The sequence below is a fragment of the Schistocerca piceifrons genome, chromosome 6 (assembly GCF_021461385.2).
Source record: "Schistocerca piceifrons isolate TAMUIC-IGC-003096 chromosome 6, iqSchPice1.1, whole genome shotgun sequence".
NCBI lineage: Eukaryota > Metazoa > Arthropoda > Insecta > Orthoptera > Acrididae > Schistocerca > Schistocerca piceifrons.
In genome coordinates this window covers 217,879,828-217,892,724 of record NC_060143.1, presented here as the reverse complement: position 1 = coordinate 217,892,724, position 12,897 = coordinate 217,879,828, and the positions used below count along the sequence as shown (strand labels likewise).

Genomic DNA, 12,897 nt, shown 5'->3' with positions numbered 1-12,897 from the left:
CAATAAGGATTAAGACCCTTGATATTCTCCTGCGATAAGGAACTTTTCATCAGGAGATTGTTAGTCTTTCTGTCAACACTTTTTGTGGGGTCTTCACCAATCTTGCGATGCGCTGAATCAGGCAGTAAACACTGCATTTTTTCAACACAATCCCGCTTGTACAAAACAACGGTAGCATTGCCCTCATCTGCAAGTAAATTAACAATTTCCGGATCAACTTTAAATCAAAGTAAAGCACCTGTCTCAGCTACTGTGATGTTACTCTTGAGTGGACGTGTGCCAGTCAAGAAACCCACACATGATTCTTACCACGAGGGCTATTCGGAAGGTAAGGAATGATGGGTCACAAAATTGAAACCACAGTGAAAATCAAAACTGTTTTATTTGCAACGGTTAGCTACATCTTCCAGCTGCTTCTCTACACAGTTGACGCTCAGGCTTAGACATCTGTCGTAGCATTGTACCAACTTTTCAATACAGTCGTTATAGAAGACAGTGCTTATCGTCAATATTCTACTCTGGATTACAGCTCGTTGTCTGTGTCAAAATATTGTCTTCATAGACAGCGGTTCATTTGAGCTGAGATGAACCTCAGCCAATTACGAGCTGTATTATGTGGATCAAACACTTCCCATCGAAAACGCTGCAGGAGTATCTTCATTGCCCCTGCAGAGAGCGGCTGAGAATTGTCGTGTAGAACAAACCGCATGGCAGTTATGTTAAGTAGATTGCATAGCTTCAGGCGAACTCTTTCGCCAGGCCCTCATACTTGGCGGGAGATGCTAATTTCTAGCCATTTTTACGTTCTCACTGTGAGCTCAGAACTAAAAAGAGCGACATGATGCGATCGGCAGGTGTACTAGATGCAGTATCCAACGCATCTGTGCAAGGCTTCATCAGGTTTTCATTGCTTTTCCATTTCGCCACCGCTCATTCCTTACTTTCCGAATAACCCTCGTATATGGAAAGAAATATGATGGAATTATGAGTCAATATGGACCTTGCCATTGGTGGGGAGGCTTGCGTGCCTCAGCCATACAGATGGCCGTACCGTAGGTCCAACAACAACGGAGGGGTATCTGTTGAGAGGCCAGACAAACATGTGGTCCCTGAAGAGGGGCAGCAGCCTTTTCAGTAGTTGCAGGGGCAACAGTCTGGATGATTGACTGATCTGGCCTTGTAACATTAACCAAAACGGCCTTGCTGTGCTGGTACTGCGAACGGCTGAAAGCAAGGGGAAACTACAGCCGTAATTTTTCCCGAGGACATGCAGCTTTACTGTATGATTAAATGATGATGGCGTCCTCTTGGGTAAAATATTCCAGAGGAAAAATAGTCCCCCATTCGGATCTCCGGGCGGGGACTACTCAAGAGGACGTCGTTATCAGGAGAAAGAAAACTGGCATTCTACGGATCGGAGTGTGGAATGTCAGATCCCTTAATCGGGCAGGTAGGTTAGAAAATTTAAAAAGGGAAATGTATAGGTTAAAGTTAGATATAGTGGGAATTAGTGAAGTTCGGTGGCAGGAGGAACAAGACTTTTGGTCAGGTGATTACAGGGTTATAAATGCAAAATCAAATAGGGGTAATGCAGGAGTAGGTTTAATAATGAATAAAAAAATAGGAGTGCGGGTTAGCTACTACAAACGGCATAGTAAACGAATTATTGTGGCCAAGATAGACACAAAGCTCATGCCTACTACAGTAGTACAAGTTTATATGCCAACTAGCTCTGCAGATTATGAAAAAATAGATGAAATGTATGACGAGATAAAAGAAATTATTCAGGTAGTGAAGGGAGACGAAAATTTAAGTCATGGGTGACTGGAATTCGTCAGTAGGAAAAGGGAGAGAAGGAAACATAGTAGGTGAATATGGATTGGAGGGAAGAAATGAAAGAGGAAGCCGCCTTGTAGAATTTTGCACAGAGCATAACTTAATCATAGCTAACACTTGGTTCAAGAATCATAAAAGAAGGTTGTATACCTGGAAGAATCCTGAAGATACTAAAAGGTATCAGATAGATTATATAATGGTACGGCAGAGATTTAGGAACCAGGTTTCAAATTGTAAGACATTTCCAGGGGCAGATGTGGATTCTGACCACAATCTATTGGTTATGAACTGCAGATTGAAACTGAAGAAACTGCAAAAAGGTGGGAATTTAAGGAGATGGCACCTGGATAAGCTGACTAAACCAGAGGTTGTACAGAGTTTCAAGGAGAGCATAAGGGAACGATTGACAGGAACGAGGAGAGAAGTACAGTTGAAGAAGAATGGGTAGTTCTGAGGGATGAAGTAGTGACGGCAGCAGAGGATCAAGTAGGTAAAAAGACGAGAGCTAGTAGAACTCCTTGGGTAACAGAAGAAATATTGAACTTAAATGATGAAAGGAGAAAATATAAAAATGCAGTAAATGAAGCAGGCAAAAAGGAATACAAACGTCTCAAAAATGAGATCGACAGGAAGTGCAAAATGGCTAAGCAGGGATGGCTAGAGGACAAATGTAAGGATGTAGAGGCTTGTCTCACTAGGGGTAAGATAGATACTGCCTACAGGAAAATTAAAGAGACCTTTGGAGAGAAGAGAACCACTTGTATGAATATCAAGAGCTCAGATGGCAAACCAGTTCCAAGCAAAGAAGGGAAGGCAGAAAGGTGGAAGGAGTATATAGAGGGTTTATACAAGGGCGCTGTACTTGAGGACAATATTATGGAAATGGAAGAGGATGTAGATGAAGATGAAATGGGAGATAAGATACTGCGTGAAGAGTTTGACAAAGCACTGAAAGACCTGAGTCGAAACAAGGCCCCAGGAGTAGACAACATTCCATTAGAACTACTGATGGCCTTGGGAGAGCCAGTCATGACAAAACTCTACCATCTGGTGAGCAAGATGTATGAGACAGGCGAAATACCCACAGACTTCAAGAAGAATATAATAATTCCAATCCCAAAGAAAGCAGGTGTTGACAGATGTGAAAATTACCGAACTATCAGTTTAATAAGTCACAGCTGCAAAATACTAACGCGAATTCTTTACAGACGAATGGAAAAACTGGTAGAAGCGGACCTCGGGGAAGATCAGTTTGGATTCCGTAGAAATGTTGGAACACGTGAGGCAATACTATCCTTACGACTTATCTTAGAAGAAAGATTAAGAAAAGGTAAACCTACGTTTCTAGCATTTGTAGACTTAGAGAAAGCTTTTGACTACGTTAACTGGAATACTCTCTTTCAAATTCTGAAGGTGGCAGGGGTAAAATACAGGAAGCGAGAGGCTATTTACAATTTGTACAGAAACCAGATGGCAGTTATAAGAGTCGAGGGGCATGAAAGGGAAGCAGTGGTTGGGAAAGGAGTGAGACAGGGTTGTAGCCTCTCCCCGATGTTATTCAATCTGTATATTGAGCAAGCAGTAAAGGAAACAAAAGAAAAATTCGGAGTAGGTATTAAAATTCATGGAGAAGAAGTAAAAACTTTGAGGTTCGCCGATGACATTGTAATTCTGTCAGAGACAGCAATGGACTTGGAGGAGCAGTTGAATGGAATGGACAGTGTCTTGAAAGGAGGATATAAGATGAACATCAACAAAAGCAAAACGAGGATAAATGAATGTAGTCAAATTAAATCGGGTGATGCTGAGAGGATTAGATTAGGAAATGAGACACTTAAAGTAGTAAAGGAGTTTTGCTATTTAGGGAGCAAAATAACTGATGATGGTCGAAGTAGAGAGGATATAAAATGTAGACTGGCAATGGCAAAGAAATCGTTTCTGAAGAAGAAAAATTTGTTAACATCGAGTATAGATTTAAATCTCAGGAAGTCGTTTCTGAAAGTATTTGTATGGAGTGTAGCCATGTATGGAAGTGAAACATGGACGATAACCAGTTTGGACAAGAAGAGAATAGAAGCTTTCGAAATGTGGTGCTACAGAAGAATGCTGAAGATAAGGTGGGTAGATCACGTAACTAATGAGGAGGTATTGAATAGGATTGGGGAGAAGAGAAGTTTGTGGCACAACTTGACTAGAAGAAGGGATCGGTTGGTAGGACATGTTTTGAGGCATCAAGGGATCACAAATTTAGCATTGGAGGGCAGCGTGGAGGGTAAAAATCGTACAGGGAGACCAAGAGATCAATACACTAAGCAGATTCAGAAGGATGTAGGTTGCAGTGGGTACTGGGAGATGAAGAAGCTTGCACAGGATAGAGTAGCATGGAGAGCTGCATCAAACCAGTCTCAGGACTGAAGACCACAACAACAACAATGAGTCAATAACTTTCTATTGGAGTGCGGGTGCTGGACAGAGAAGGACGAGGGAAGACACATATAGGGGGAGGAGCAGAGAGCAAAGGCGTGGGGGCGGAGGCCGAGAAGGACAGAGAGGAGCAGGTTTAGAGAGAGAGGGATACGAGGTGAAGGACAGAGAGGGGGAGGTGAAGAAGGTGGGCAGTTACGGGTGGGAAGAGAAGATGGGCTAAGAGAACGAGTAGGATGAGATGGAATGATGGAAGACTGGAATAAATACATACCCAGGCAATAATAAGTACTCAATAGTAACGAATAAAGGTAAATACTAAAAGCAAACCTTATTCGTATATGCGGCCTAGATCTGTACCTTCACACGCTGTGTTGCAGGAGGAGGAACTGCGGTGCTCGGGCGACCCCAAGTTCTCTCACCTGAGCGACGATCTGCACGTCGAGATCACGGCGTTCGCCCCGCCGGCAGAGGCGCACGCACGCATCGCGTACGCTCTCGCCGAGGTGCGACGTTTCCTAGTACCGGTGAGTACATAGTCTTCTTAATATGAAGTGAACTTTACTTCGGTGCTTGGCAGAGCTTGATAGTTATATTAAAAAGGACAAGACATCCTAATGTTATGCAAAATTATATTTACAGTAGAGCGTCGATTATCCGAAGTAATTGGGGGACATGGGTGTCCGGAAAACTGGTATGTTCGGGTAATCGATCTGTACATGTTTATTTGCCAAAACGAAGTACTGTACAGTAAATTTATTCATAAAAACAGACATCTCTTTTAGTATTACAAAGTAACATACAAAGGCAACTTCAGTAGGATTATATAGTATGTGGCACAGTTTATTAAACTTCTTCACACAGCAGCACACAAGCGGTCGTAACAGAGAACAGAAGGTGACTGTTTGCACCGTGAGAAGCTCTTCTTGGGGGCGCGCAATCCTTCAAACTGCGCGGAGCGGCACGCCTCAACTCTAAGCTGGCGCAGCTGTTGCTGTGAACAGCTTTGATACTGCCGCTACTTCTACTGCCATTGCCAAGCCGACAGAAGTGTGCTGATTGCTGAAACACAGCGACTGGCGGCTTGGCCGGTGAGCAGCGCCTTGTGAAGGCCCCATTAGAAGCAATGTTCCGCCAGCGGTGGCCCAGTGCGGCGACTACTGTGGGAAACTTGGTTTGGGAGCGTGGGGGATGACGGACGGTAGGGTGGGAGAGTAACAGGTGCGAGCGAGTACACAGTTCGGTTAAGCGGTCGTTCGGTTGACCGACGTTCGGATAATCGACGCTCTACTGAATTTGGTTCCGAAGATGCTTTCGGCTTCTTAGGCCATCTTCAGGTGATAACTGAATGATTCAAACACAGATAAAAATTATGTAAACTTACACGGATGTTATTTGTACAGAAAATATAAAATTTATATAGAGTGTTTACATTGCAAAACGTTTCATTTATTCTCACATATAAATAATTTGATTAACCAAAACGAAGAAATGGCGAGATAACAAAGTTTTTGCGTGGAAATTGCAAGAACCCCCCACTCGTACTAAACCTCCAGAAATGTCTTAGTTTAGCCGGTGATTCCGTAGACGGTGGTACAAGGGACGTGCAGTACAACTGGCCACGCTTTCCCGCCCGAGTTTTGCGATAATTAAGCCAGTCCGTCGTTGAATTGACTTAGTGAGCCGCCGCGTAGGAATTCTTCCTATCTGTTATGTGGAGATGCTCTCGTAGTTTTATTTCCTGTTGCAGAGCAGTAGCAGCGCTGCCGGATTCTGAAAATACAATCCTACTGTCTGTGTTTTACGTAATGAAGCGGGAAGAAATTCTTTGACCAAATAATTTTTTTTAGAAGGGATGCCATTGTGGTGCGGTTATTTGAGAAACACTGTACAATGAACTTGTGCACACTGATTGTAAGCCAACTACTAATGGTAAGAGAGCATGGTGTACCACATGACTAGATCGAAAGGCACCCTGTCGACAACTGAAGACTACAGTGCACAGTCTGTAATTAGAGCGTATGGTACAGTGCGTGTAAGACAGTACATCTGCGCTTATGCCAAAATTATTCATTTATTTATTTATATCAACATTTCCTGGCATTTTAAAATTACGGAAAGGTAATATTTATGACGCGTGGACTCCTTCTAATCTCTTAGTGGCAAAACCCAGCTTGGGTTAGCAAATATTTATTAGTAACAATTACTTTATTCGCGTCAGAATAAGTATACTTTCCGTACATATCTCTCTGCTGACGTCACAAGTGATTGATGCCTCGGTACCTGATCCCATTGGCTCTGAAGGCGCCAAATGGTCAATCGCCTCTGCTAGCCACAGTGGGAAACAACTGCTCGCTCCTTACTCCGTACTTATTGCAGTGCCGATACTTTCACTTCACGTATGTGGAATAGCGAAACTGGTAATAAAGTAAAATACGCTCTTAGCTGCTAATAAGGTGTGCCATACTAGAAACATTTAACAACTGGTGGAAAAGAAGATGAATTTGGAATCTGAATCTGATATTTGGTACTTGATTTAACAAAGTGGAAAAATGAAACAGAGGCTGATCAATAAATACTAAGCTGTTATTCTGTGTCATACTTATGTTTACTTCTAGTATTCCCAGTAGGTTTATCTTTCTGCTTTTCTTAACAGAATTCAAAGCTTCACATTCTACGTCATGTGGATGGTGTTTTGTTAAAAGATGTTCAGAAAAAGTTGAACCGTTCGTCCTTAATGCTAGCTTCTCTCATATTCCGAAAACCTCATTGTCACAGCTCTGCCTGACTGACGAAGACATATTTTTTCACACTACTTGTATGTGATGTCATACACAGAACTACGTGCCCAGGATTGCAGTTTTTCTTTACTACTGAATGAAATTTTGATATGGCATTGATGTTGTAAAATGCAGGTGTCCACCTGCGAGAGTTTTAATTTTTTTGAAGGTCATCTGAAATGTTGCCAATAAATCGGATTTTGCACTAGGATGCATAACTACTGACTGTCTGCTGCGCACCAGAGCACAGTACACAGTTTCTTTCCTCGCCGTACATTACCAGTCAGGGCAGAGCTATAAGCCAATGCTGAAAACGATATGTTTGGTCGTCTGCTCTTCTGTTTGAAAGGCTGATTCAGATAATGAAGGAAAGAAGTTGTGTGGCCATTAGGTTCTGTTTCAGTTATCTCTTGATCACGTATTTTTATGTAATTTAAGCTATTCTTGTATTTTTTAGACTCCTGAAAAGACATTTTCTCCGGTTACTTTCCAAGCTTGCGTGTAGCGCAGTGGTTAGCACACTGGACTCGCAATCGGGAGGACGACGGTTCAGACCCGCGTCCTGCCTGCTGACGTTTAGATCTTCCGCAATTTCTCTAAATCGCTAAAGCAAAATGTCGGGATGGTTCCTTTGAAAGGTGCACGGCCGTTTTCCTTCCCCATCCTTACCTAATCCGAGCTTGTGCTCCGTCTCTAAAGACCTCGTTTTCGACGGGACATTAAACACTAATCTCCTGCTCCTCCCGCTCTTGCGTTACTTCGAACTAAGACGTGGCTCCACCTAGTCATAATACCAAGTTATTCATAGCTGCGGCAGGGTTTATGGTTGGTTTTGACGAGTTATACGACGAGAATTTTGTGTTTATGGGAAAGGCTGCGCTAGTAGAGGGGTATTGTCGCGTTCCTGTGAAGGTAGCGCCTGTCGAATAGCGCATTCATAAATATTATTTATGGATTGGTAATCAGAATCAAATTATGGATATATGGACAGTGCTAAGCAACCTTTAAGCTGAAGAAATGCTAATAATACGAATAACTCTGAAACAGGAACAGGGGAATTAATGGCTCTGAGCACTATGGGACTTAACATCTGAGATCATCAGTCCCCTAGAACTTAGAACTACTTAAACCTAACTAACCTAAGGACATCACACACATCCATGCCCGGGGCAGGATTCGAACCTGCGACCGCAGCAGTCGCGCGGCTCCGGTCTAAAGCACCTAGAACCTCTCGGCCACAGGGGCCGGCGGAAATTAATGCTAAGCCTCCTCAATAACATGGCTAGTTTATTTTAAAGGCATAACATCTCAAAACAATTATTAAATATGATGAAAAGGTAGTCAGTTGGCTTCAGAGACAAAAATAGTACGTAGTTGCCCGAAAAAGAAAACGATCAAGCTAAAAGTAAAAAAGAGAAACTTCTAATTCACAGGACACAGAATGTAACAATAGAAAATAATGGAATGTGATTGCACCATTACACGAGGTAATAAAGTTTCCTTCGACCTAATAAATGTAGAGGAATCTTGGAGCTTATTTCAGAATGGCAGGCAAACATAGACATTAGGAAAAACTAGAGGATGAAGGTCCATATATTAGAATTTGAGAAGCATCCCTGCAGAAGTGTAGTTCTAAGGTAAGTGGAATAATAGAATGTAAGGGGGTAGAAATTGAACAGAATTGATATTCTCAATCTCTCCGACCAACCTCTATCAGCTGTCAGTTCAGTGCTGTCGCATTAGTATGTTTTTTTTCTTTTTAGCGTCAGTGATTTCTTACGCATTTAGTCATCGACAATGCAACTCCGTACTATGTGTTCCGTCGAAGTTATTAATTATTGTTATTCTTACAGGACCGTGATGGGAATAATGTTCAAGTGATTTATGGTTCAAATGGCTCTGAGCACTTTGGGACTTAACATCTGAGGTCATCAGTACCCTACAACTTAGAACTACTTAAACCTAACTAACCTGAGGACATCACACACATCCATGCCCGAGTCAGGATCCGAATCTGCGACCGTAGAAAGTAATTTATGTCCACGTGTGGGTTCAGTTCACCATTTCATAACAGTTGTTGAAAATGGAGGAATACGCCTCCTTCAGATGAATTTTAATCGAGAACGAAGTATTTCCCATAGAAAAAATTTTCGGGAGAAACACACTCATAACTATAAAGCTCCATAAATCCAGAAATTCTGCAAATAGTCTTTACTGTAGACTTCTGTTATTTCGCGACATGATTCATCGTTACAAGAGGAAGAAATCTTACAACATGGCTGTTAAAATTTGTAAACAATGAGTGTGTAAAGCTCTAATGCATGCTCTTGAGAGGATTACAGCACGAAGATGCAGAGGACTGCAGGGGTTTCGACATCATAGGTTTTGTGGCCAGTTGCTGGCAACCTAATGATGAAGCAAAGCCTCTGGAACTTAGTAAATAAAAGAAAAATCTGAAGATGTAGTATCTGTATAAGCTGCGTTTCATTTATATTTTACTTAAATGTACGTCAATATTGTCTATGGGTAAGATTTAATACGTCAAAAACAAAACTTTGACAGTACCAACGCCTTTGTGTCTGCCTCATTTTCCCACTGCCTTCAATCAAACAATTAGCACATTGATTTTTCAGGAATGTTCGCAGGACTGATGCTTAAATTTATAAAAATAAATGGTAACTTTATATGTTTCGATTTGTGTACAAATAATGAAATGAGTCCGAACACTAGTAATCCAAAATAGTGGTCTTAAAAGAAAGGAAACCTTTCTAAGATACACTAATGACCCAACACATAATGTCCACTGTACACAGAACGCTGGGTACATGATGCAGTAGAGAGCAGAGGTGAATGGGAAATCGTTCTAGTGACGATACGAGCGAAATCCGCAGACATACGTAGGTGTGGTCCATGGCCTGAAAACGTACATTGCGGAATGGGGGAAACTAGATTTCATGCTGACCCAACGACAGTGTCAATTATGACTGCAGTGGACGAGAGCCTATCAAGATTGGATTGTGGATCAATGGAAATTTGTTTCACCGGATGTACTTTGTGTCCGGATACTTCGCTGTTCGGGTGAACAAATGTTCGAAATATGTACCACCTCACGGATGCAGGCCAGATGCATCCACTATTATGGAATTGGAAATATTCACAAGGGTCTCAATGGGACCTGTGAAACTAGTCGAGATCACTGTAATAGCTTTGGACTACATGAACATTATTGCAAACCACTTGCAACCTTTCATGATTTTGTAGTGGTCACCCTTTGCGTTCATGTTTTTAATGATTGTAAGTTCTATGGAACCAAAATACTGAGGTCGTCGGTCCCTAAGCTTACACACTACTTAATCTAACTTAAACTAACTTAAGCTAAGGACAACACACACACCCATGCCCGAGGGAGGACTCGAACCTCCGACGGGGCAGCGGTGCGAACCGTGACAAGGCGCCTGACATCGCATGGTTACCCGGCGCGGCTCATGATTTTAGTAGGCGTGGAAGCTGAGTAGGTTAGATGATGGCGCTACAAGAGCAGGAAATCGGGGTTATGGAGCTGGTGAGAGTGTGTTTCATGCGCCCGATAGCGCCAATTAAACAGCGTTGTCTGGAAATATATTTTTGTTCGTTTCTGGCATGGTGAAAAGCGAACTGAGCCACGCACTTGTGTGCGGTGAGGAATGTGGATCCTACACCCTAGAAGCAGCATGCCTTGCTGCAAGTCAGTATCCAACATCAACGTCGTGCAGGTAGTTGGACGGGAGTCCGCAGGCACATGCCTACAGCAGTTCACCAATGGTGATTGTGGCATCCCCCAGGACTATCCAAGACGGATGCGTCCTCAAATGTACACAAACGTTATACCACAAATGGTAAGTGTTGTGAGGATAGAAGCCTCGGACCATAATTTGCAACACTATGTACAGCCAGGAAGGCGGTACCGCATAGAGCCAGGGATGCTGTACTCAGGTACCTCGTCCAACATATTAAAGACAGCAGCAGTCATTCACTAGGTACACCGCTTCTCCAGAGGAAGGCTTAGCTCCCCTGTAACTGCTCTCAGCCACGGATGTGAGCAAACAGCTGTGGCAGGTTGGAGTGGCTCTGTCCCATCACAGCTAGTTGGCTTCTGGCTCGAAGGCGATGTCTTCACATGGGCTGCATGGAAGGCATCACACTTCACCTAATACGTTACCCTGTAACAAGCGAGACTTTCATGTCGTCGAAATCATAGAGGAGAACGGGATGACCAGGCGCTGAAAGTGATGTTTCTGGAATGGGGTTTTTTAAGCTGGACATAACATCATCGCAGGAGGCCACTTTCCCTCTTTAACCGGAGATGTCAACTGTCTGTCAGTTTTCCCCACCTTGCATTTTCCATCTGCAATAGGATGCTATGGAGTGGCTGTGCTCATGTGTTACATGTTTGGAACTGTATTGCATGGCTCACGGATGGACGTATTGTGTGCTGTCACGCCGTACTGTTTGCACTCCTCGCTTTCGGCTCGGCTCGGTGTGGCAATGCGCTGCGTGTGGCGCCCTGTCTTCTCCAACACTGGCACTCACTGCGTGCCTTAATTCCAACTGCGACACACCAGATGAGCCGGACTTCGTTCTCTGCCAGATGCACTAAATAAGAATTTTGAAAACTTATACTTGCAGCCGGGAATTGGATCTGTAGTCCAATGCTTTGTATTTTCACACGCGGCATTGGCGTCTTAAAGAAGGATAACTGTTGTTTCACAAGGCCAGAATCGTGCTACAAGGGTTTGAGGAGCCTGGTAGTGAACTCAGTCTTGGCCACCAGACTCGCCTGATCTGAACCCGATGCAACACATCCGAGGCGCTACAGGCGCCAGCTGTGTGTCCACAAACAACTCGCCCATAACTTCTGGGAATAGCGTGACCTTTGGGTAGATATCTGGTGCCACATACGTCTGGAACTCCACCAAGAGTTTGCCTAATCCATGACCCACAGAATCTGCTGGATTGTATTGCGAAGGCGGACCAATATTCTATTAAGCTGGTACGGTAGTTGCTGTTGAGGAGTGCCGAGCTAACATTAATATAGGCATCCGTAAAAACGGATTTATTAACAACTAGCTCTCACTCGAAATTTATTAAAAATACTTTGTTCTACTCCTTTTATTTATTTTTTGTTCTTTTAAGGGGCAACCGTTACAAGGCTTACTCTTAATTGGTAATGTTTACATTGATCCAATATCATGGGTAAAATTACGGTGATATAGTAGCGTCAAATTTGAGCCCAAAGCAATTGTAAAATAAATTAAAAGTTTCAACTTAGATTCGATAAATATCTGTGATAAAAAATTTAAAATCCGAATGTTACTTTAAAGATGCTTGTAGTAACGCTTAAACAAATTTATAATAACAAACTTAGAGCAATTCGAAGCTGAAAACTGTATTCAGATAAATCAAATTTAGCAGAAGCACTTGAAATACACAACAACAAATTACAGCGGGGCCCCTTGTGACAGGTCTTGTACCCATCAGTTTTTCTCAGGATACAATTTAAATTTTGCTCATCTGTTGTATAAGAGCACCGAACAATTAAAAAACAAGTTTACGTGCAAAACTCCTTCAGATGGACGCCAAATTAACAGATATGAATTGTTCAATTAGAAAAGGTGATTACTTAACTCAAGAACAAACCTGTAGCGATAGAAGTAGTCCGCTACTACCTCAGTGCGTTTACAGAGCCGTAATCTTGCAATCATCTTTTATTTCACATGTCAGTCTTGCGCACACTTCCTGGCAATACGTTACACACATCATTAAATTGGCATCATTAGAAATAAAACATAGAACTTAACCACTGGTCCTCCCCCCCTCC

At 42.7% G+C, this 12,897-nt stretch overlaps 1 protein-coding gene across 1 annotated transcript in view; it reads left to right on the top strand.

Annotated features, from left to right (window-relative positions):
• The window catches only part of LOC124803245 (KH domain-containing, RNA-binding, signal transduction-associated protein 2-like), a 600,295-nt gene that overhangs the window by 487,337 nt on the left and 100,061 nt on the right, over positions 1-12,897 (top strand). The window contains exon 3 of the mRNA XM_047264426.1: positions 4,641-4,787. Coding sequence (XP_047120382.1) covers positions 4,641-4,787 — 147 coding nt within the window. The remainder of the gene's footprint in view (positions 1-4,640; positions 4,788-12,897) is intronic.